The sequence below is a fragment of the Ranitomeya imitator genome, chromosome 1, assembly GCF_032444005.1.
Source record: "Ranitomeya imitator isolate aRanImi1 chromosome 1, aRanImi1.pri, whole genome shotgun sequence".
NCBI lineage: Eukaryota > Metazoa > Chordata > Amphibia > Anura > Dendrobatidae > Ranitomeya > Ranitomeya imitator.
The window spans coordinates 803,755,805-803,780,818 of NC_091282.1; the positions used below are offsets into that span (position 1 = coordinate 803,755,805).

The 25,014-nt window shown below is 45.6% G+C and overlaps 1 protein-coding gene across 1 annotated transcript in view; it reads left to right on the forward strand.

Annotated features, from left to right (window-relative positions):
* The window catches only part of ERO1A (endoplasmic reticulum oxidoreductase 1 alpha), a 65,291-nt gene extending 40,277 nt beyond the window's left edge, over positions 1-25,014 (forward strand). Inside the window, exons 8-16 of the mRNA XM_069738747.1 lie at positions 16,227-16,273; positions 17,049-17,060; positions 18,282-18,308; positions 18,489-18,581; positions 18,716-18,962; positions 19,263-19,332; positions 20,751-20,837; positions 21,146-21,279; positions 21,676-25,014. Coding sequence (XP_069594848.1) covers positions 16,227-16,273; positions 17,049-17,060; positions 18,282-18,308; positions 18,489-18,581; positions 18,716-18,962; positions 19,263-19,332; positions 20,751-20,837; positions 21,146-21,279; positions 21,676-21,733 — 775 coding nt within the window. The 3' untranslated portion in view covers positions 21,734-25,014. The remainder of the gene's footprint in view (positions 1-16,226; positions 16,274-17,048; positions 17,061-18,281; positions 18,309-18,488; positions 18,582-18,715; positions 18,963-19,262; positions 19,333-20,750; positions 20,838-21,145; positions 21,280-21,675) is intronic.

Consider the following 25,014-nt stretch of genomic DNA (forward strand, 5'->3'; position numbering starts at 1 on the left):
GACTGTCCAAATCAAATATCACAAGTAATGCAAAATTAACCCCCTGGGTTAGAAATGCTTGGCTAGAGTTGTCTGAGGTTGTCTATTCCTGTGAACTGCATACAAACACCAAAATCTGTGATTTGATTTAAGACTAGGTAGTACCAGTGACTAAAGGTACCTTCACACTGAACGATATCGCTAGCGATCCGTGACGTTGCAGCAATCCGGATCCTGCTGTGATGTCGTTGGTCGCTGCAGAAAGTCCAGAACTTTGTTTCGTCGCTGGACTCCCTGCAGACATCGCTGAATCGGCGTGTGTGACGCCGATTCAGCGATGTCTTCACTGGTAACCAGGGTAAACATCGAGTTACTAAGCGCAGGGCCGCGCTTAGTAACCCGATGTTTACCCTGGTTACCAGCGTAAAAGTTAAAAAAACAAACACTACATACTTACCTTCCGCTGTCTGTCCCTGGCGCTGTGCTTTCCTGCACTGGCTGTGAGCGCCGGCCAGCCGGAAAGCACAGCGGTGACGTCACCGCTGTGCATTCCGGCCGCTGTGCTTACACAGCGCAGAGAAGCAGAACGCCGGGGACAGACAGCGGAATGTAAGTATGTAGTGTTTGTTTTTTTTTACTTTTACGCTGGTAACCAGGGTAAACATCGGGTTACTAAGCGCGGCCCTGCGCTTAGTAACCCGATGTTTACCCTGGTTACCGGCATCGTTGCTCGCTGGAGAGCGGTCTGTGTGACAGCTCTCCAGCGACCAAACAGCGACGCTGCAGCGATCGACATCGTTGTTGGTATCGCTGCAGCGTCGCTCAGTGTGAAGGTACCTTAAAAGAAACTTTGATGTATCTTATCTGAGAAATCTACTTTTCTCCACTTATGAGTCGCTTCTCCCCCTTTTTCTACTTTATAAACTTATCACTCACTTTGAAAACCTGTTAAAATCAGCTATCCTTCTGAAAACAAGACAGTCTGCGAGCTCACTCTGAAATGGTGGTATAATATCAGATGCACGTTAATGCATCTTTTGAGTAATCGCAACCTATTGCTGGAGGCACAGCTACACTGTTCAGTACTGCATTATATCTGCCATACCGCTTCTGAACATGTGCTTCATAGCGATGGAACAGCAGCAATCTCTCGTATGTATGCACTGCATGTGGAAGATGTCAGAACAGCTAATCTCCACTCACTAGCTCAGACAAGAGAAAATTTGTGATGGAGTCTGCAGAGGGGGAAAGCTAGTGAAAAGGGTGATATAATGTCCAGAAATGTTGTCATCATGTAGAAAGCTTATTCTGAAGTCCCCCTGAAACGATAGGTACTCTTAAACATTTAACTTCCTCTGTAAAGGTTGTGAAATTCTACAGAAAAATTTGCCTAACGTCGTAGATTCTGATCTTATCTTACATTGACTATTTTTTTTTTTTCCACCATTTACACGAACACTGAAAGTCAGAATTCTTCTGCCCCCCCCCTCCCGTGTATTTGTGTGTGGCTAATCTCCGGTTTAGGAGAAAAGTCTAATATCCTTATCTGCTGATTATCTTGTATGATTAGTCAGTATAGAAGTTTGGGGATTTTGGATTTCTGTAGACCTGATACTTGGTAATTTTTTTTTTTTTTTTGGCAGTAAAATCCTGCAGTGTTGTCTGCTTTGATTTGATCAGGTCTGTTCTGACACTGAAGTGTTGAATGTCCTTTTTTTAGGGCCAGGGCCGGACTGGCAATTCTGGCAACTGCCAGAAGGGCCTGTCTGGTCGCGGGCCGCCTTGTCTGCTACGTTGTTTTAGAATTGGTGTTCTTAAGACATCCATACTGTTAAGAGTTGTGATGGAGCACACAGTGGTTGACTCCGTCACTTACCCCAGCAGGCCATAGGTATCATTAGACATATTGGTCTTGTAGTAAATCTTCCTTTCCTCCATCCAGGGTGGTATTAGTAATATATCCCATCTGGTGCTTGGGGACGGCATAGGCCTGTGTGATTTCAAGTGCCAGGGCTGAATTTCAGCCCCAGTCCGTACCTGGCTATGTCCTACCTACCAACCATGAATTTTAATTGCTGAGTGTCGGTGTCGAGTTGTCATTTATGGCCACACTAGTGTTAGTTGGCAGTGATACAACACAAGGTTCTGCATGTTTTGACTCTGGTGTTTGTTGCTATTGACTTTTCTCTAGTAACCACCACAACAGCACACCTGGAGGATGATGCCCTTTTCCTAATAGGGACAGGAAATGACAGAGGTTAAATAACCCCTCCCTCATCCTCCCCTCAGTGTTTTTTCCTGTCCCTACTAGGGATGAAGAGGTCATCCCAGGTGTACTTTGCCGTTAGCGGTCACCAGGGGGAAAAGAAATTCTAACAGGAGCAGACTTACCTCTCTTTCCCGAGCGCTGCTCCCGTCTCCTCCGGACTCGGGACTTCCGCCACCAGTCCGTACCTGCAGGGCAAGGTCTGGGGGGCATTCTTCGGCTGGAGACCTCTCGGAGCTCTCCAGTCCCTCTCCTCCTCCAGCGGTATGCGCGCGAAATGAAGACTTCCGGTCTGAAGCCGGCGGCAGGATGTGACGTCAGACGCCGGCCGGCTTCAGTGGTTAGGAAGGTCCTTTTGCGTTCCACCCTGGAACGCATGATAGAACGGCGTGGATGTGTCGGCGGCCTCCCCCCACATACATCCGGACACTGGAGGAGGAGGTCCTCTCACCAGGAGGACAGGTGCTGTGGTCCGGTCGCCTATTTAAGAGCCCCGGACAAGAAGACATTTCAGGTAGGACCACTGTGTGGTGCAAATCATGGAGATGTCCGCTGCCTCGTGCTCTGCACCTGCAGATCCCAGCACCATCCCGGCCCCAGTAAGTAGTCTGGCCCCAGTAAGTAGTCTGACCCAGGGTGTCCACTCCCTGATGCGGGTTGCAAACTTATGATTCCTTCTCCCCTGTATTTCAGGGGGACAAGGAACCCGCATCAGGAGGCAAATCCAAAGCTACGCGCAAATGCGCAGTTTGTGTTAAAAAAAAAAAAAAAAAACCTGTGCTCTTCATACAAGACATTGTGCAAAGAATGCACAGAGAAAATTATTAGGGAAGAGCAGCCAACTCTCATGGAAGAGATTAAAGGCTTAATCCAGCACAAGATCAAAAACTCTCTGGCCACCTTTTCCCAACCCACACCCTCCCCTAGTGCTCCTCAGGAGGCTAATAAAAGAAGGCTTAGGGTACCGTCACACAGTGGCATTTTGATCGCTACAACGGCACGATCCGTGACGCTCCAGCATCCTAACAATATCGCTCCAGCGTCATAGACTGCTGTCACACTTTGCAATGTACGACGCTGGAGCGATAATTTCATGACGTATGTGCGATGTAGAAGCCGTTGGTTACTATGCGCACATCGTATACAATATCGTGCACACCTTTGTTACACCATGCGATCATGCCGCCACAGCGGGACACTAGACGACTAAAGAAAGTGTCAAACGATCTGCTACGACGTACGATTCTCAGCGGGGTCCCTGATCGCAGGAGCGTGTCAGACACAGCGAGATCGCTGGAACGTCACGGATATATCGCTGGAACGTCACGAATCGTGCCATCGTAGCGATCAAAATGCCACTGTGTGACGGTACCCTTAATCCAGAGGATGAAGGACATGAGGATTCTCAGGGGGGAGATGTCGGAGGAACCTCCAGAATAGGGTGAAATATCATTAGACTCAGAGGCTTCCCAGCAGGAAAGATATTACGTCTCCTCGAGTGACATAGAAGAACTCCTCACAGCAGTGAGGAAGACTATGGAGATTGAAGAAAAAATGGCTCAGTCAGTACAGGAAGAGATGTTCGGGGGTCTCCGTTCTAAGAGAAAACAAGTATTTCCCATTCACAAAAATATCAGTGAGTTGGTCCTAGAAGAATGGGAATCCCCAGAAAAAAGGCTGACCACCCAATCAGAGATTAAGGACCGGTTTCCGGTAGATGACGACACTGCTTCATGCTGGTCGGAGATTCCAAAGGTGGACGTCCAGATTGGTAGGATAGCTAAAAAAAAACACGCTACCATTTGAGGATGCCTCCCCGTTGAAAGATCCTCCGGAACGTAAAATGGACAGGGCTACTAAGGAAATCATGGGAAACGTCAGCGTCCTTACTGAACATCAATTCTGTATCTACCTGTGTGGCTAGGACAATGCACCGCTGGCTGGGACAACTAGAAGAGCACCTGTCCTCAGGCACTCTCAGAGAGGATATTCTAGCCTCCCTACCTATCTTCCAGAAAGCGACAGGCTTTCTAGCAGATGCCTCGGCAGAATCAGTGAGGGTGGCAGCAAGATCATCAGGGCTGTCAAATTCAGTAAGACGAGCACTCTAAGATCTTGGTCTGGGGATATGACTTCAAAGATGAGGCTGTGTTCTATTCCCTTTAAAGGAAAATATATGTTTGGACCGGCCCTGGATGATCTACTGGAGAAAGCCTCAGACAAAAAGAAGACATTGCCAGTGCCTAGAAACCCTAGAAAGAGACCCTTTCGCTCTCAGCAAGAGCATACTCATCAATACAGAGGCAAGGGTAAGTCGGGGCGTTGGAGTTATCCAAAAGGGGGAAAAGACAGGAATCTTTTTCTTTCCCAACCCCAATATCAAAGAAAACAATGACGCCACCACGGTGGGGGGTCATATTTCAAACTTCCTCCCATACTGGCAAACGATCTGCTCAGATCAGTGGACCTTAAGATCAGAGAGAGAGGGGATAAAGATATAAAGATAGAGTTTGTATCATATCCTCAAAAGATGTTAAAGACAACATCTTTATCCACACCAAAGCTACAATCCACATTGATAGCGGGAGTACAAGATCTCCGAGTCAACAATGTGATCTCCACAGTCCTGTAGAACGAGAGGAACAGAGGACGTTATTCTAACTTATTCCTAATAAAGAAACCGAATGGGTCCCATCGAGTAATAATCAACCTAAAACCTCTAAATCGATATGTCGCCTACAGAAGGTTCAAGATGGAATCAGTAAGATCTACAGTACCCCTCATAGGACAAGATTTCGTTATGGCAACTATAGATTTACAGGATGCATACTACCACATTCCAATCCATCCAACTTATCAAAGATTCCTAAGATTTGCAGTCGCCAGGGGAGAAAACGTAGACCATTTTCAGTTCAATGTCCTCCCATTTGGGCTATCCTCAGCCCCAAGAATCTTCGCGAATATCATGTACGAAGTAATGGCCTACATCAGAGGTCAACAAATATGCATAATTCCATACCTCAACGACCTTTTGATAGTGGGTCCCACAGTTCCCATTCTACAAGAGCATCTTCAAAGCACAGTCGAGATCTTGTCGTCCCTAGGCTGGATGGTAAACCACAAGAAATCGGATATGGTTCCGTCTACACCAAAATCTTTTTAGGAGTTCTACTAGACTCTCACTGCCAAACATCTTTCTTACCAGAACAAAAACTGATGTTACTTACAGCAAAAATAAGAATGTTGTGAGACAAGAAGATAGTATCTTCAAGATGGGCCATGTCGGTTCTCGGGACCATGACATTATGTATCCAGATGGTGGCATGGGCACAAGCCCACACTAGAATACTTCAGACTCATATCCTGACAAACTGGGAATGATCCCCAGATTCTCTAGACAAAAAATCCACATACCACCACATGTAAAATCCTCATTGACATGGTGGCTACAAAAGGAGAACTTAATCAGAGGAGTTCCCTGGTCGCAGGATCCAGCGATCACTATAATAGTAGATGCCAGCGAAAGAGGTTGGGGAGCTACGGTGGCCCAACATATATTTCAAGGAGACTGGCCAAACGAGATAAGCCAACGATCCTCGAACTTCAGCGAACTGAAAGCGGTAGAGGAACTTCTCAAAGCAGCAGTAACTCTTGTTCAAAATTCCCATATCAAGATATATTCGGACAACATGACAACAGTTGCCCACCTTCGCCATCAGGGAAGTACAAGACGCGAGGATCTAAAAACAATATCGGCCAGAATATTTTCCTGGGCCGAAGAACACGATCTCTCACTTTCTGCCCTATACATAAAAAGGGAAATAAATATACAGGCCAACTTCCTGAGCAGTAAAATGATCCATCCAGGAGAATGGAGTCTAGACCCGGAAGTATTTCAAATACTGGCCAGATGGTGGGGACAGCCAGAAGTGGACCTGTTCGCAAACGGTCAGAACACAAAGGTGGACCAATTTTTCTCGCTAGATCCAACCAATCCGGGGTAGGTGTGGACGCTTTGGCCCAACCATGGACACTCTCATTGGCTTATGCTTTTCCTCCGTTACCAATTCTACCAAAAGTCCTACAAAAGATAAGGACCGAAAGGGTCAGGGTAATCCTAGTGGCTCCATTTTGGCCCAAAAGAAGCTGGTTTGGGACCCTCATCAGCCTAAAAGTAGATGGACCGATGGCACTACCTCCGGTCAAGAACCTTCTCTTTATTCGGTCGTCCATGACAGCACTACGGAGAGAGGGGATCCGCCCTTCAGGAACAGGAAACCTACAGATATATAAGGGCGGCACCTCTCCCACGCATCAGTTGGTTTCCTGTTCCTGGAGGACAGGATGCCCTACAGATTTATCTTCAGTCGCCTATCAAGCACCCAGGCCGGCTGTCCGACCCAGGTAGCGAGGGGGTCTCCTACCTCGGGCAGTGCGGGTCCCTGGAAGCGCCACGGTGGGCCCGGGTAGGGCTCCACGTCAGTGAGCGGTGCAGAGGAGAGCAGCGTCCGGAGGAGGTCTGTCTCTGGGGTCAGCGAGGTGAGTATGTGTCCCCCCCCTCCCCCCCCCCCCAGGGTCCATTCGCTCTCCCGTGCCTTCTGTCCTCCCTACCTCGGGTCCCATCCGGGCGGCACAGGCTTCCTGGAGCGCCCCTCCGCACTCCTTTGGGATCGGGGCGGATCCGGGTGTCGGGTGCCGGCTTCCGCCGCGATCGCTGCTGTGCTGGGGCCACGTGCGGCGTTAGTATGGCGGCGTGCGGCTGGAGGATCCGGCGTTGCCGTCCCCGGCTTCCGGGAGCGTCGCTGACCGCTCCAGCCGTTTCCGGAAGTGATGCGGCGGGGGGGCGGAGCCAGGACCGGAAGTCGGACGCCGGCTTAGCGGATAATGCCGCGTCCTGCTTGTGATGGGAGCGGCGGGGGGGGAGCGATCAGCGGCGGGGGAGGATGGAGCAGGGTCCGGTGCAGGGGGAGGCTAATTACTGACCATACACACCTGCACATGTTCCGGCGGGGGAAGGCTATATATAGCTGATTAGATTGCTGCAGAGCTGCTGATGGCATCTGCAGCTATGGATGTGCCAGAAGCTGCTGGTGATCTGCTGGAGCAGGAGCAGGCGGAGACCCTTGCAAACCCCCAGCAGAAGACCCGCGGACGCAGTAATCAGGCCAGTCGCAGATCAAGGCAGAAGGATCTGGACCGACCCCCCCCCCCCAGTGATCCGGTACCTACCGCTACTGCCTGGGTAAGAGATCTTCGTGAATGTACCCTGATGCAGTCTTTTCCTATGTTTATTTCCGTAGGGGAAAAAAAGCGCTGGTAAATCAAAAAACAAGGAGTGCGCGCTATGCGCTTGCCCTTTGCCAGACGCCTACCCTAAAAGACTTTGTCAGTCGTGTGTGCGGCAGACGGTAGGAAATAGTGGAATAGGATACTGTCTAGCGGTAGCACCGGATAAGTGACATAGCCTTTTCTCCGCTCCCATAGGTGGCGGAGTAGTCTCCCGATTTCACTTCGAATCTTAGGGAGATTATCAGGAAGGAGGTGAAGGATTCCCTGAAATCCCTATCCCGGGCAGAGCCTTCCAAGAGAAGAAGGGAGCCTAGCGCCTCAAATTCAGATTCGTCCTCTGGCCCAAGTAGGGAGATTGATTCAGACGCCTCTGTCTCCTCAGCGTCCTCTTCAGAAGAAGAGTCTAACCGTTTCTGTTTCCCGTTGGACCAAATGGACAAACTAATTAAATCAGTTAGATCCACCATGGGGGTGGCGAACGAAAGGCCAGAACGCTCAACGCAGGACCTAATGTTTGGCGGTCTAGACCCTAAAAAACGTAGGTCTTTTCCGCTCAATGACAAGGTGCAGAGCCTCATCAAAAGAGAATGGAAGAAGCCAGAGAAAAAAGGCTCTTTTCCACCGGCCTTTAAACGAAGATACCCCTTTGAGGACCCCATGGTGAACACCTGGGATAAGGCGCCAAAATTAGACGCTGCGGTGTCTAAGGCATCTAAGAAATCATCTATCCCCTTTGATGACATGGCTTCCCTAAAGGATTTTCTAGATAAAAAGGCTGACTCGTTCCTGAAAGGGACATGGGAGATGTCAGCTGGTGCTTTGAGACCTGCTGTGGCTGCGACATGCGCAGCTAGATCGATGATGGTCTGGCTGGATCAGCTAGGATCTAAATTGGAAGAAGGTGTTTCCAGAGATTCCATGTTGAAATTCCTGCCAACAATTCAAAATGCTGCTGCCTTTCTCGCAGACGCTTCTGCGGATTCAGCAAGAATGGCGGCTAGAGCGGCAGGATTATCGAACGCAGCACTCAGGGCCCTATGGCTGAAATGTTGGCCGGGTGACCTTCAATCCAGATCTCGTCTCTGCTCTATCCCATGCGAAGGGGAATACCTGTTTGGGCCAGTCCTAGATGAGCTGCTAGAGAAAGCCGGAGATGAGAAGAAGTTTCCGAATCTACCAACTACTTCTTACAGGCGCCCCTTCGCAGGGAAAAGGTTCTTTCGGAAGAGACCAGCCAGAGACCAGAGCAGATGGGACGATAAAAAGAAGAGAGGTACTGGGTTCATGTTTGGTGGAGGACGTCAGGAGCCACCCCGTGAAATCAAAAAACCTCCCTAATGACTAGTCGCCCTGGTGGGAGGTAGACTATCTGCCTTCTACCCGGCCTGGTCCAAGATCTCCAGTAGTGATTGGATTTTGGGGTTGATGGCTACGGGTCTGTGGCTAGAATTCTCCTCTATCCCTCAGAACTTCTTCCGAATCACCCCTCTCAGATCCTCTCCAGCGGAACAGGCGGCCCTGGAAGCGGAAGTTCACGATCTGCTCAATAAAAAGGTCCTATCTGAGGTTCCGGAAGGAGAACAGGGTAGTGGTTTCTACTCTCCTCTATTCCTAATAAGTAAACCAGACGGCTCCTTCAGAACAATCATTAACCTTAGAGCGCTGAATAATTTTCTGACCGTTCAACCATTTAAAATGGAAACTATTAACACCGCAATAAAGCTGCTGTTTAAAAACTGCTTTATGGTAGTATTGGATTTGAAGGACGCCTATTACCATATCCCTATTTATGCAGGTCACCAACGATACCTAAGGGTGGCGGTACGGTTGGATGGGGTAATAAAACACTTCCAGTATAGGGCCCTTCCCTTTGGGATTTCGGTCGCCCCTCGGGTATTTACCAAAGTAATGGCGGAAGTTATGGCACACCTGCATGAGTCCAACATTCTAATAATCCCCTACCTGGACGATCTCCTTATCGTAGGTAAAACGGCGGATCACTGTCTAGAACAGTTACACAAAGTGATGTCGGCTCTAGAGCGTCTGGGGTGGATGCTAAACATTAAAAAATCACGGTTACAGCCCATGACGGTGCAGCGATTTTTGGGCCTGACCCTGGATTCCCAGGTTCAGGAATGCCGTTTGCCTCAAGAAAAAGTTGATCGCCTGCACCTTCAAGTGCTGAATGCCTCTAAAAACCCCACCATGTCCCTACGAAAAGCCATGTCTCTGCTAGGCTCTCTCTCGTCCTGTATTCCAGCGGTCCGATGGGCTCAGTATCATACGAGGATACTTCAGGGCGAGGTGCTGTTACATCAAAAAAGGTTGGGGGGATGTCTGGAGAGCCTGCTGACCCTATCCCAAGACGCTATTGTATCCCTCGGGTGCTGGTTAGATCAAGAGAATCTGTCCACAGGGGTCCCCTGGGAATATAATATAACTCATATTGTCACCTCGGACGCTAGCCCTTCTGGGTGGGGGGCTCACATGGGGGATACATTGGTCCAAGGGCTTTGGGATCATGATCAGATGGAAATGTCTTCCAATCTAAAGGAGTTAACGGCTGTGGAGCAGGCGGTTAAAACACTCCTTGTCTGTCTACAGGGCCACCACGTGCGGGTATTCTCGGACAATCGAGTCACCGTGGCATACATAAATCACCAAGGCGGGACTCGTTCCAGATCCCTGATGTGTGTAGCAGATCGTCTGTTTCATCTAGCAGAGCAACATCTTCTCTCGTTGACGGCTCTACACATAAAAGGGGCAGAAAACACTACAGCGGATTTCTTAAGTCACAACACATTAAGGCAGGGAGAGTGGTCCCTGAACGGCACCATCTTCAACCTTATCGTGGAAAGGTGGGGACAACCAGAGGTAGACCTGTTTGCCACAAAAGAAAACCGGAAAGTGGCACAATTCTGCTCTCTGAACCCCAGAGAAAATCCCCTGGCAGTAGACGCCCTCCTCATAGACTGGAACTTCAGGCTAGCCTACGCCTTTCCTCCCCTGTCTCTACTTCCTCTGGTGGTGAGGAAAATCAGGAAGGACAAAGCCACAGTAATATTAATTGCCCCCTTCTGGCCCAGAAGGACGTGGTTTCCATGCCTGAGGGCTATGTCGATGTCCGATCCATGGGTCTTGCCAGACATTCCGGATCTCCTATCCCAGGGCCCAGTCTACCATCCTCGAGCGGTTGGCCTTCATCTGACGGCGTGGATTTTGAGCGGGCGCTGCTAAAAGATAGGGGGTTCTCGCCGGCCCTCATTAACACGCTGCTGAAAAGCAGGAAAATGATAACCACAAAAATCTATGTCAGAATCTGGAAGAGATTTCTTCAGAACTCGGGGGCAACAGCTGGACAGTCAATACCGATTGTCCAGATCTTGGAATTCTTACAAAGGGGGTTAGATATGGGGTTATCCCCAAATACTCTTAAAGTGCAGGTATCAGCCTTAGGGGCCCTCTTTGGCTGCAACATTGCTGAGAATCACTGGGTCAGCAGATTCATCAGGGCAACAAAACGGTCTAGGCCAATTGTGAAGAATAGAGTCATGCCTTGGGACCTGAACCTAGTCCTCTCAGCCATGACAGAGGCCCCATTTGAGCCAATTACTTCAGCCTCTATTAAAAATCTATCCCTTAAAGTAGCCTTCCTGGTGGCCATAACATCGGCGCGTAGGATAGGCGACATCCAAGCATTATCCAGGGTTCCCCCTTACATGCAGCTTAGGGATGATAGAGTGATACTATCCCCTGATCCAGCATATCTCCCTAAGGTAGTGTCCAGTTTCCACAGAACACAGGAAATAGTCCTTCCATCTTTCCTCCCCAATCCTACCAACAATAAGGAAAGGAAGTTACACACTTTAGATGTAAGAAGATGTATCCTGCAGTATCTAGCGGTAACTGATCCCTGGAAGTTAGATAATGCCCTATTCGTATCCTGTCAGGGTAGTAGGAAAGGGCATAGAGCATCGAAGTCTACTCTAGCTGGATGGATCAGGGAGGCTATCTCGCTGGCTTATATCTCAAAGGGCAAGCCGGCGCCTGAAGGTCTTAAAGCGCATTCCACTAGAGCTATGGCGGCTTCGTGGGCGGAAAGATTGGAGGTGTCGATCGACCAGATTTGTAAGGCTGCTACTTGGTCTTCTCCAAACACTTTCTATAACCATTATAGATTGAACCTGGGTGCCTCCTCTGACCTCTCTTTTGGTGTAAGGGTGCTGCAAGCTGTAGTCCCTCCCTAGTTAGTTACTCTCTGTAATTCTCTCCGTAGTGCTGTCATGGACGACCGAATAAAGTCTTAGTTACTCACCGGTTAACGGTGTTTTTCGGAGTCTCACGGGTAGTGAATAGTTAGTTATTGTATTATTGTTTATTATGTATGCTATTAACCTTGGTGGTCCTCTTGTGCGCTGTAAACCAACTGATGCGTGGGAGAGGTGCCGCCCTTATATATCTGTAGGTTTCCTGTTCCTGGAGGGCGGATCCCCTCTCTCCGTAGTGCTGTCATGGACTCCGAAAAACACCGTTAACCGGTGAGTAACTAAAGGTACCTTCACACATAACGATATTGTTAACGATATCGTTGCTATTTGTGACGTAGCAACGATATCGTTAATGAAATCGTTCTGTGTGACAGCGACCAACGATCAGGCCCCTGCTGGGAGATCGTTGGTCGCTGAATAAAGTCCAGAACTTTATTTCGTCGCTGGACTCCCTGGAGACATCGCTGGATCGGCGTGTGTGACACCGATCCAGCGATGTCTTCACTGGTAACCAGGGTAAACATCGGGTAACTAAGCGCAGGGCCGCGCTTAGTAACCCGATGTTTACCCTGGTTACCATGCTAAAAGTAAAAAAAAACAAACACTAGATACTTACCTAACGCTGTCTGTCCTCCAGCGCTGTGCTCTGCACTCCTCCTGTACTGTCTGTGAGCCGGAAAGCAGAGCGGTGACGTCACCGCTCTGCTTTCCGGCTCACAGACAGTACAGGAGGAGAGCAGAGAAGCAGAGCGCAGCGCTGGAGGACAGACAGCGGTAGGTAAGTATCTAGTGTTTGTTTTTTTTAACTTTTAGCATGGTATCCAGGGTAAACATCGGGTTACTAAGCGCGGCCCTGCGCTTAGTTACCCGATGTTTACCCTGGTTACCGGCATCGTTGGTCGCTGGAGAGCTGTCTGTGTGACAGCTCTCCAGCGACCAAACAGCGACGCTGCAGCGATCCGGATCGTTGTCGGTATCGCTGCAGCGTCGCTTAATGTGAAGGGGCCTTTAGACTATCAAGGGCCAATACTTCATCCAGATCCCGAGAGATTACACCTGAATGCCTGGCTTCTGAATTCTCAATTCTGAGGACCAGAGGGCTATCAAAGAATGTCATTAGAATGCTATTAGAAAAGCCGAAACAGTAACCAATTCCATCTATCAAAAAATATGGAAGACCTTTATCACATGGAGTGCTCCTGAACGGCCTAACCCAGACCGGCCGAATCTAGCCAGAATTTTGGATTTTTTACAGGATGGGCTAGAAGTGTCTGACCCGGCACCCTCAAGGTACAGGTGGCGGCCCTGAGCTCGTATTTTCACCAGCCTTTAGCCGACCACAGATGGATAAGAAGATTTATGACGGCAGCATCCGCATATCTCCAAGATCCATTAATATAGTTCCATCCTGGGACCTCAATATAGTCCTGAAGGGACTTACACTTCCACCTTTTGAGCCCTTGTCATCAATAAAAGTGGATAGACTCGCCTTAAAAACCACCTTCCTGGTAGCAATAACTACAGCCAGGAGAGTAGGTGAACTACAGGCCCTGTCAATCAATGAGCCCTACACGAGGATTCTACAAGACAGATTTATCCTGCGATTGAATCCATCCTTTCTCCCAAAAGTCGTCTGACTTCCACAAGTCGCAGGAGATAATTCTCTCCTCCATTTTATCAGGAGCCAAAAAATGAGAAAGAACAACAATTCCATACTTTGGATGTTCGGAGAATGGTACTTTATTAGCTTCAAGTTTTTAGACAAAATTAGAAAGGATCAGAATTTGTTTATCCATCTTCACGGCCAGAATAAAGGGAAGAAGACTTCCAAATCTACAGTTGCCAACTGGATCAAGAGAGTAATCTTGGAGGCTTATTAGATCCAAGGCCTTCCACCGCCAGAGAAATTCACAGCTCATTCTACCAGAGCAACAGCTGTCTCCTGGGCCGAGAAAGCCAGTGCTTCCATCGAGCAAATATGCAGAGCTGCTACATGGTCCTCGGTCCATACATTTTCCAAACATTACAGGCTAGACCTGATGTCAAAGGAAGACTTAGCCTTCGGAGAAAAAATCCTTAGAGCTATAGTCCCTCTCTAAATATTACTCTTGGGTACTGCTCCAGGTGTGCTGTCGTGGTGGTTACTAGAGAAAATAGAATTAGTCTTACCGTTAATTCGGTTTCTAGTAACCCACCACGACAGCAGGAGTAATCCCTCCTTTTGCTTAATATACGTTCTGAAAAGAATAAATATAATTTGAAGCATTCATTCTCCTGTGGTCCTTTATAATAACACTGAGGGGAAGATGAGGGAGGGGTTATTTAACCTCTGTCATTTCCTGTCCCTATTAGGAAAGGGGTAACAGCCTCCAGGTGTGCTGTCGTGGTAGGTTACTAGAAACCGAATTACTGGTAACACTAATTCTATTTTTTCTATAGGAGAAGAAAAATTCTTAAAGCGAAAAAACCCATAACCATGAAATGCCTCCCTTGTATGCAGTGGACCCGAATCTTAGTTTCCAGTTAAGCTCCTGGAAAATGTGTATGTGGATAAGATAATAATGTCCTAGTAAAACGAACACTACAGACTTCTTCGTCCTATTGTCTTCCAGCAGCTTCCTGGGTAGTCGGGGCTCCGTCATGTCAGCTGGCTGCTTGTTGCCCACGGATTGGCTTGGGTGGGATTACAGCAGCCAGTAGCACTCAGCCGTTTGGCAGCTTTTCTGTAGACAGTCATGGGATGGACGTCTATACCAAGGTCAAACTCTTCGGCATCTGGAGAACAGCACAAAGCTCCACCAGCTTTATATAGCTGCTAATGGGAGAAGGCAAAATGGCATCAGAATGACAAAGTTCAAAAAAGCCTCTCTGAACGGCACTGTGGGTGACCAAGGGGGTGCACTAAATGAAGTGGTTTCACTATTAGTTAATATATCCCTTCATTTTCATTTATGTTCCCTTATTGTAGTCTACAAGCTGAAATACACTTGTCTATAAACCAGACCTAGACTTTGCTGGGTGATGGGAGAAAAGGTCATTCCACGGCAAAATTGCAGAATTGGCGCAATTGTGTTCCTTTATAGGGGTAAAGAGATACAAGTTACCAGTTTAGCATCTGACGTCTCAGCCCAGGTCTAAAAAAATCATGAGATCTCCAATGATCAAGTCTAGTGGTGACCGTACTAGGGTAACAATGCAATCTCCTCTTCTGTTGAACTGCAGTAATCCTGTGGCTTCTAATTTACACCGTAATGGTAATTTTGTAGATAAAACCCCCATCATCGTTTTGAGGTGAATTTCTCAATGGTTAGATTGTATTTTTTTTTTTAATTATATGTATTGCAGTACTTTCAGCACATTACATAAGTTCTGCCATCTGTTAGATTGTGGAAGGATGTGGTCATTACAACAGTCAACAGACACTCCGCCAGCCATGGCCCTGTATCAATGCAGAATAGATGCTTACCTTATGACGGTTTACCCCCCCATCTTACAAAGTGTGACTATTGCGGTGTCGTCACAGTGTGAACCATCTTATGAGCTGCTGCCATGTTGACACGCACTCCCATTAGGGTGGTGTTGTAGTTGCACTTGGCAGATTAGGCTGCATCCCTTAACGACCAGGCCAATTTTTACAATTCTGACCACTATCACTTTGAGGTTATAGCTCTGGAACGCTTCAACGTAGCCCACTGAGACTGTTTTGTCATGACATATTGTACTTCATGGTAGTGGTAAAATTTCTTTGATATGACTTACGTTTATGAAAATAAACTGAAAATTGCAAAATTTTGGCCAAATTTTAAACTTTTAATTTTTGTACCCTTAAATCAGAGTCGTATCGCACAAAATCTTAATATATACTTACCATGTAATGTCTTCACATCCTGTTCCGTCCAGATGTGTCCGGATCCCAGAATTCCAAGCGGCGGAAGTTCACCGACCTGCATATTGGGACACCCAAGTGTCTCAATATGGAAACTGCTGGTGGTGCCAGCCTCTTGCGCGGTACCAACATCGTACACACACACACACACACACACACACACACACACACACACACACACACACACACACACACACACACACACACACACACACACACTGCATGCCCCAGTTTTTTTAGTTTTTAAATTTCCACAAAAATTTAAAATAACCAATAAATTTTGTTTAACTTCACAATTGTGTTCCACTTGTTGATTCTTCACTAAAATGTACATTTGGTATCTTTGTTTTGAAGCATGATATGTGGGAAAAGGGTGAAAAGTTTCAGGGGGCCGAATACTTTCGCAAGGCACTGTAGGTGAATTAGCCCCAGGAGGGCACTTCAGAGGAGATTAGAGAGGTAGTTCTTTAATGTTGGGAGGTATGATGTTTATTGCAACCAGATGTGGGATTATTGACCATGTATGTTTTCTTTATAGGCCAAAAGCAGTAAAGAGGCCATTGAATCCTCTGGCATCTGGACGAGGTAAATCTGGGATCTGTCTTGCTAAGCCTCAGGACTAAACATTGCGCTAAGAAACCATGATAGTGCTGCCCTTGGCAACCAATCAGATTCAAGCTTTAATTTTTCCAGGGAAGGTTCGAAAATGTAAGCTGGCATGATTCTATGATTTGATTGGTTGCTGTGGACAACACAGACCTTATTTCTGAGGCCTAATGTGATTTCTGGCATTGGCAGAGATAATGGCCGCTGGTGTCACGAGATGTGATCTTATGTGTTCAGTCACTTATCATTCCTATAAAGATGTACAGACCCACTGTAAATATATTTCTAAAGGATGAGTGTCCGCCTAAGGGTTCACACTTCCCCTACGTACTCTAGTACATGCGGCTGTCCACCAAAAAATAAAAATGGATTGATCAGACAGCTTTTTATTTTCATCCCTGTCACGGATCAACATCGCCCTTGCAAGTCTATGGGTCGTTTAAAAACTTGGGGAAAGATGAGTAGCAATCAATACGACTGCGAGTACTGCCTTTCCTGGGATAATCACCCATAGTCTCACATGGCAGTGTGCCGTTGAAAAGCCGTGGGCAAGACAGCTGCTGTCTACAGTGGCAGTGCGGGATGCACCTACCGCTATTGTCCTAGCCCAGATTGCCGCCCGAGGCGAGGTTCATCTATTAGCCATTGTTTTTATGGGATGTTTGCTACAAAGTAAATTGACGACTATGCTGTGTCATATAACCGCTATTATATCGCTGCAGTTTGATATACTTTTCTTTCTTCTTGCTTTCAGGTGAAAACGACGGTAAGGGGAATCTAATCTAACATTCATCATATTGAGTCTTTACTATGAGCTGGTATCTGGTGAAAAGCTCAGGTTTTCTTGAATTTGCCTCCAGTTACTCAGAACCCGTTCACAGGTTCTGGATTTGACAATTATTTTAATGCGGAGCGCACTCTGAAAATTCATATTAAACATGCAATTAAAGGGATTTTATGGTTTTGGATATCCCGTCCTCCAGCGGCATTTTTTATTTTTTTTTATTTTTTGAATACTGTCCTTTTACTCCTCATCCTCCCCGATTCCAATTCTGAGCCTTCACTGCTGTCCCCATTATCTGTTTTGTGCGTGGACGTAGCATCTGTAGCCAATCGCTGAATTTAGCGGCACAAGACACTGAGCTCACTGATTGGCTGCAGTGCAGATAAGAGCCTACATCTGGAGCAGTGCCAGAGACTTGATGCTGGACCAGGGGAGGGGGAGCAAAGTGCTTATAATCTGCATCTGATGCATGTGAATAGGATTTTTGTAACCTTTTTCACTTGCACTAGAAGCAGATCTAATGTTTTTGAAATAGACCAAAATTTGTGTAAAGTAGAAGCTAGTTTCACAGATTCTGCATGCAAGACGTGGCAGATTAGCGGCAATAGATTGTACCTTTGTGCAGAAATGTTAGTGTCTGCCACAGATCCTCTAGTAAATAGCTTCTGGATTTCCTGACTTTTTTCCTCTGACAATACCTTTTAAGTGACCTAGCAGGGTTCTGCGAAGTATTTAAGGTTGTTGGGAGAGGAGGCACCTCTGCTCCATTCATCCTCTTAAGGGCTTGATCTCACATTACACTTTTGCAGTATTTTTTCAACAGCATGGCCATCAGAACAGTCCAATTGAAAAACAATGGGCCGAGTGCTGTCCATGTGAAGTCATATTTATTTTACATTTTTTGTGCGAACGCTTGGGCTGAAAATACGGTCGTGTGAACTTGGCCTTATATAGAGTAATCCTAGTTTAATTTGTATCGCCATCTGCTGGCCGACTGTTGTATTGCACATTTTAAAAGTGCTTGTTTCTGATTTCTCATCACGTAGGTCATTTCACCCTGAGTGTTTTTCTGAAATCTTTTTAATGTCCATGTGACCTGCAAGCTCCAGATTGAGTAATATAAATTGTATTTGGACTAGATGATAAAGATTTCATCCCAGTGCTCATTATGTTCATCTAACCATTTTTACTGATCTTTTGCAGAGGTCATGTTTTACAGCTGGTTGGAAGGTACGTCTGCTAGAATTGTAAATGTAAAATATATATATTTATATTTTATCATCCTACTCTATTGATGAAGCCCAACTTTCGATTATTGTATGATATAGATTTGGTGCATTCCACATGGAAAGTTTTTATGTATTTTATTTAGTTTTTTTTGCATATGTAAATTTTCTTGTGTCCATTCAGGTCTGTGTGTTGAGAAGAGGGCGTTCTACCGACTCATTTCAGGACTACATGCCAGCATCAATATTCATCTCAGTGCAAGATATCTGCTGCAAGGTAAAAGCCTCTGCACCAGCCGAAGGCGTCAAACATGAGTTTTATATAGTCTTATTGGGGATGACGATGGCTTTACTGCCGTAGTGGCATAAAACACGGCCGATAATTGCCCTTCGTTTTATGTCCTTGTTCAGACACGTGGATGAATAAAATCTGGGGCCACAATATCACAGAATTTCAGATCCGCTTTGATGCTGCACAGACTCAGAATGAAGGTCCGAGAAGACTGAAAAACTTGTATTTTATCTATTTAATTGAGCTTCGAGCAATTTCCAAGGTGCTGCCCTTCTTCGAGCGTCAGTCTTATTTGCTGTATACAGGAAACAAAACCCAAGACCTGAAAACTAAGAACCTTCTGCTTGATATTCTCCGGGATGCCAAGTAAGTCCTGCTGCGCGTGTGGGGGCTTTTACTCTTGCGGGGTCTTTTGGCTTCTGCCTCAGAATTCTGTAGGCCCTGTGGGGTGTATATATACTCCATCGCTCCGGGTAGTTGTATACGTATTATGTCCAGTGAGTACCATCAGTGTGGTGGACTGTAGCCTGTGTGCAGGATATGCTTACATACATACATACATACATACATACATACATACATACATACATACATACATACACCAACCTATTCTGTAGCAAAATATTCTCTTCTGAAATCACTGACTTTTTTCCGCATTTATTGTAGAGATTTTCCTCTGCACTTTGATGAAAACTCCCTTTTTGCTGGGGATAAGAAGCAAGCTGACAGATTAAAGGTAAATGTTGAGCTGCACAAATGACAAGGCTGATGCAGTTTTGTGTTTTGCTCACATAAATGCTGGTGGCCCTGCGATCATTTGTATAAAGTGCCCCTGCAGGACCGCTCATCTCATCTGTTTCCCAATCACCAGGCAGCATTAATCGGCTCCTGTCTGCATTATTGCACCCAGGGGAGTTTTTGCTCTGACACCCTTTGGTGTTTCAGAGAAAACAGTTTGAAAAGCCAATCTGGGACCGTAAGGAGAGATGAGAGGAGTCTGATGTGGTTTCTGGCCGGATTCTCTCTGCTGCATCCAAGTGATTGACAGGTCTGTATGTGCACACTTAGAAGAGACCTGCTGGTAACCTAGAGAGGTGTAGAAAGAAACCATTGGGGACATTATCAAACTAGTTGCGTCACATCATATGGTTCCTCAGTCACTTTGAACGTTTTTCTCTAAAATGTCAAAATATTTGCGTTGAATGTTTCTGGCAGCAGTTGTGCCTGTGGGTTGACCGGCGTGAATTAAATGATGGGTTTCTTATAAGGCCACATTTTTGCACGGTGTGTGCTACAGCAACACTTCCCTGCGGAGGCAAATAAGCACATAGGTTTGCAACTCCGTCATGCCACAAGTCCATGCACTCATTAGTGGCTAGTGGTCGCATGCAGCAGTTGCGTCATGTGATGTTGGCACAAGGCCTCAGACGTTAAAAACACGGGCCATCATTAACCCATTACTTGCCAAATTAGCAATTTTCATTTTTTTTTTTCACAGATTTTTAATGATTTGGGTCCTAATGAATCAGAAACATAATTTGCTACATTTATTCAATATGGATTTTTCAGAAAAGGGCGTCCCAATATTCAATTAAAAATGACAATGACATGATTTCCTATTTTGAAAACCTTCATTTTACAAACCCAACCAAAAAATTGGACCTACTTATAAAATCTTAGTTGCTAGAAGCTAAAGATTAGGCGTCCCAAAAAAGACATTGGTAGATAATGGGTTAATCAGCCTCAGGCTGCATTCACGAACGGAGACCATGCATGTGCTGTCTGATATTTCACGGACCCATAAACTTGTTAATATTGCTTCATGGCATGGATCAAAAACACATGCCTGTCTCCATGATTTTTATTTTTGGACACGTTAACTACTGCATAAAATGATAATGGGTAGGTATTCTGTCCATAAATGCAGATAAAGCGCGTGTGTGAAACATGGACGTATGAATGCGCACTAAAGGAGTTGTCTGGCTAAATTGGATCCAAGTCTGGTCGTACTTTAAAATTAGTGGCTGATCATTACCTGCCTAAGTAGAGGAGCATTACCTGCCTGTGGAAACCCCTTCTGCTCCTGTGCCGCCTCCCCGATACTCACCTGTGTTTTTTCCTGTCTGTATGATGACTCCGTTTTGTCTCCTACAGGAGGACTTCCGACAGCACTTCCGGAACATCTCTAGGATAATGGACTGTGTCGGCTGCATTAAATGTCGGCTTTGGGGGAAGCTGCAGGTGGGTGGTTGGACATAACATGCTACATTTTGGTTGGGGCCTTAGTTGTATGGTGTAGTGTTTTTTGTTTTTTCACCCCCCCTCCCTTCTGGTTTTGGGATTTTATTGCATCGGTGGGATGTTGCTCTGCTTCACTGCATCTGGTGACTGCTGCAGTCCTCCATCTTTGTTGCTGGGCTGCTCCAGGCTGCTTTCTGTTCCGTGTAGATCACATTACCCTATAGCCATACACCATCCTTCTTCCAGCAGTTGAGCAGCAGCGTGGCAGTGAGGTCTTTGGTCACTAATTTCCATTCTCCTTCCTGCAGACTCAGGGGTTGGGTACAGCACTGAAAATCCTTTTCTCAGAAAAACAACTTCAGCGCATGCCTGAGACCGGACCTTCATATGGATTCCACCTCAAGCGTCAAGAAATCGTGGCTCTTCTCAATGCTTTCGGCAGGTTGGTGTGCTGCCTTGTCCAAGGGGCAAAGTTGCTTAACTGTTAGAGCCCTGCATCTGTGGGGGAATGTAAGCAGAGGTCCTAGAATAAGGGGAACTTGAGGCATGAAGCATATTGGAGAGTTCCAAAGCCCTTAATTTCCTATAAATCAGTTTTATAGATTCCGGAGGCTTGGACCTGTATTAGGAAACCACACCTTTATCGATCCTGTAAGGTGGAAGTAAAAAATACCATGATTTCTTTTTTTTTTTTTTGCTAATCAGCCTCACAAGTAGATAATCTATTGGAAACAAAATAAAGATTTTTTTTTTTTTTTTTTGTTCTCCTGATAATGTTCATAAACACACTTAGAATATAAATTTAATGTACATTTATCTTTTTTTTCTTTTCCTGCAGGATTTCTACAAGCATAAAGGAATTAGAAAACTTTAAAAGACTTCTACAAGACGTGTGACCAGAAAGGGAGGAGGATCTGGGAGGACAGGACTTTTTTGCACTATCAAGGCCCCCTACAAGTTTGACAATATCTCTTGGTCAAAGTCTGAGAATTTTGTATATTCTCGATGTGAAAACTGGTCCTTGAAGGACCGGCCTGTGTATATTGTAAAATAAATGCTTCAGATTTTCTATTCAGCGTGACTTTTAACTGCACTCCTACCCCATTTCCCATGGAGAGCGAATCAATGCTTTTTTTAAAGATAGGATAGGTTTTGCTATCCTAAGACATTGCCCCTTGTAACGTTGCCCATTTTTGTCCATTATCTGACCCTTTAATTTTAACTATTGTTTTCCCATCAAGTATTTTATATATTGGTTCTAAATTCCGTTGCTTTGTTATAAATTGGAGGGCAGAACCCCCCCAAATAAACTACCCTTGCTTTTTGATGGCAGTAGCATTAGCCTTCTCTATTGCTAAGGACTATCTGATGAAAGCAAGTGGTAAAATGCAGAGCATCCCTATTGATTGCAATTGTAGATGTCTGTTTTTTTTTTTTTTTTTGTGAATCTGTTCTCCCAGTGGAGGTTTAGGGAGAGATGGAAGGAGCTCTACATACTACTGGTACTCAGGGACCACTAACAGTTCAGATTCTTATTGTTATCCAGTTTCTGTGCAGTCTGAAGAAAAAAAAAAATTGAAAATATATATCTGCATGATTTCACAATGTCTTGCTTCCCAGACATATGATTGTGCTTTGCCTGTCCTCTAGTGGTACATGTCTGGAACTGTATTCCTGATGTGCTCCCATTCATATGCAGTTTCATAACCTACCACTAGATGGCAGGAGAACTTGAAATCAAACTTTACAAGAGTTACCTATTAATGTCTGCATGTAACTTCTTCTTTTCCTCTTGTTTTTATCGGTGGTCTTCTTTTTTTTTTTCTTTATCCATTCCATTGTTAGTTTGTTTTTTTTTTTTTGCCAGGCCTTGTATTAGGATTTCTGAACACATTATCTGTATTTATTACGGTTTGACTTTTAATTAAGACTTGAATTTCTTGCAGCTAATACTTTAACACCTCATCTGAAGAACAAGAAATGAGAAACAGGGTAAAGATAGTGTAAATCCTCACCGGGACTAAGCTGCTGTGTATTACTAAACCAGTACTGTTTATATATAACATGAAGTGCTGCAAAATATGTTGGCGGTGTAGAAATAAAAATTACACATCGCCGTAAAAAAAAAAAAAAAATTGGTCTGCAAGTAAGGGCTTGTTCAGATGAATGTATCAAACATCGGTATACAAAACTCTGGGAGCAATGCAAGTCAATGTGGTAGTTCAAATGATGGTCTGCATGGAAAGAATTGCAGCTGATTGGACTCGTCCAATGGTGGCGTAAATAACTGATCATATATCTGTAAACCATGCTTTCCTCATGGATCCATTACTGCTGTTAAAATGGGAAACGTTTTGACCTTTTATTAAATTATCCAAATAGAAACTGATCTTAAATGCATTTACTAAACGGATGATGACTGGATGCTTCTGTATGTGCTGGGCCTTGGCCGCAGCGGTTTGTAAACTCATGCTGGCCAAGGAGTTAAGCGTTTCCGCAGCTGTGGGTGCACAGCAATTTCCCATGAGTTTACATTACCATGTAAACCTATGGGAAACAGAAAATGCTCTGGAAAAAAAGTGCGGAAACGCAGCGGTTTTAGGCTATATTCACACTTTGCGGATTTTGCTGCGGATCCGCAGCGGATTTGACCGCTGCGGATCCGCAGCAGTTTCCCATGAGTTTACATTTCAATGTAAACCTATGGGAAACAAAAAACGCTGTGCACATGCTGCAGAAAAATCCGCGCGGAAACGCTGCGGATTACATTCCGCAGCATGTCACTTCTTTTCTGCGGATTTTCAGCTGCTCCAATAGAAAACTGCAGTTGAAAATCCGCAGAAGAAAACGCAGTAAAAACCGCGATAAATCCGCAGTAAAAACCGCGATGGGTTTTCACTGCGGATTTTGCAATTCCGCTGCGGAAAAATCCGCAGTGGAATCTGCAAAGTGTGCACATAGCCTAACATTCCGCAGCATGTCACTACTTTCTGCGGATTCCACAGCGGTTTTACAGCTGCCCCTATGGAAAACCGCAGGTGTAAAACCGCAGTGAAATCTGGAGAAAAATCGTGGTAATTCCGCTGCAAAAACGCAGTCTTTTTGCCCTGCAGATTTATCAAATCCGTTGTGGAAAAATGCGCAGTCTACAATTCAACCAGTGCACATACCCTTACAATGCAACCCCAAATATATATTCTGCTCTCCTACGTCTGTAGGCAAGAGGTGGGGGCAGAGAAGTTTTAGGAGAGTACATTTTTTTCATTAAATATTTTCATCCGTTTTATCGTTCGCATGTCTGGCTTTTAGATTAACATATAAAACAATTATTGTTCAAATACAGTTTCCAATATTTATTGCAATGGATTGGTAGAATGTGGATGCAATACAGATGGTATTTTCTTTCCACGTGGACCATTATTCTGTGTCAAATCTGTTTTAATAGCTCTATCCAATTTTAACATGGCCAGCGCAGGTATGCAGCATATGTTTATCTGAACCAGGCCTTAGATGCACAACCATGCTTGACCCAATGAGCGATTACCATGTATCCTCTATGCAGGGGCAAAGCTATTGTCAATCCCCCTACAGGCTTTCATCAGGAATCCCACAGAAAGTTTGACCCCTTCTCCCATTTGCAGCCAGTTGTCAATCCCTTGTATGTTCTTTTAGCTAATTTGGCCCCCATGCTTTATACTGCAGCACTATGCATCAGATGCCTTGATTGCACCAGAATAATCCTTATATAAGGTAAGGATTGTTCTGACTTAGTCCATAGTCTGCACCCAGCATGCTTCATACACATCTGAGTGACATGAAAAAGTTGAGAAATTGACCAAACAAATTCCATGCCTGATTTCACTGACTAAATGCTTGCAGGCTTTGAGGAATGAAAGGCTGGCAGATATCAGGGTGTGTAGTAGGTCCAGGACCTTGGGGTGGGTGTGGGGTCTTCTAATGACACAGCCATATATTGCTGCGGCATGGAGCAGCTGCAATACCAGGTGACACAATCATGTTCTGCATACAAGAGCTTGCAATCTACGGCCACAACAGTTGGCACCATTTTGTACCTGTATGTGATGTTTGTGTATTTATTAACCCCTTCCCCTCCCAACTGTACAGAACTGTTACAACTTTAGCACATTTGAAATAAACTTCATGTTGATGACCATAA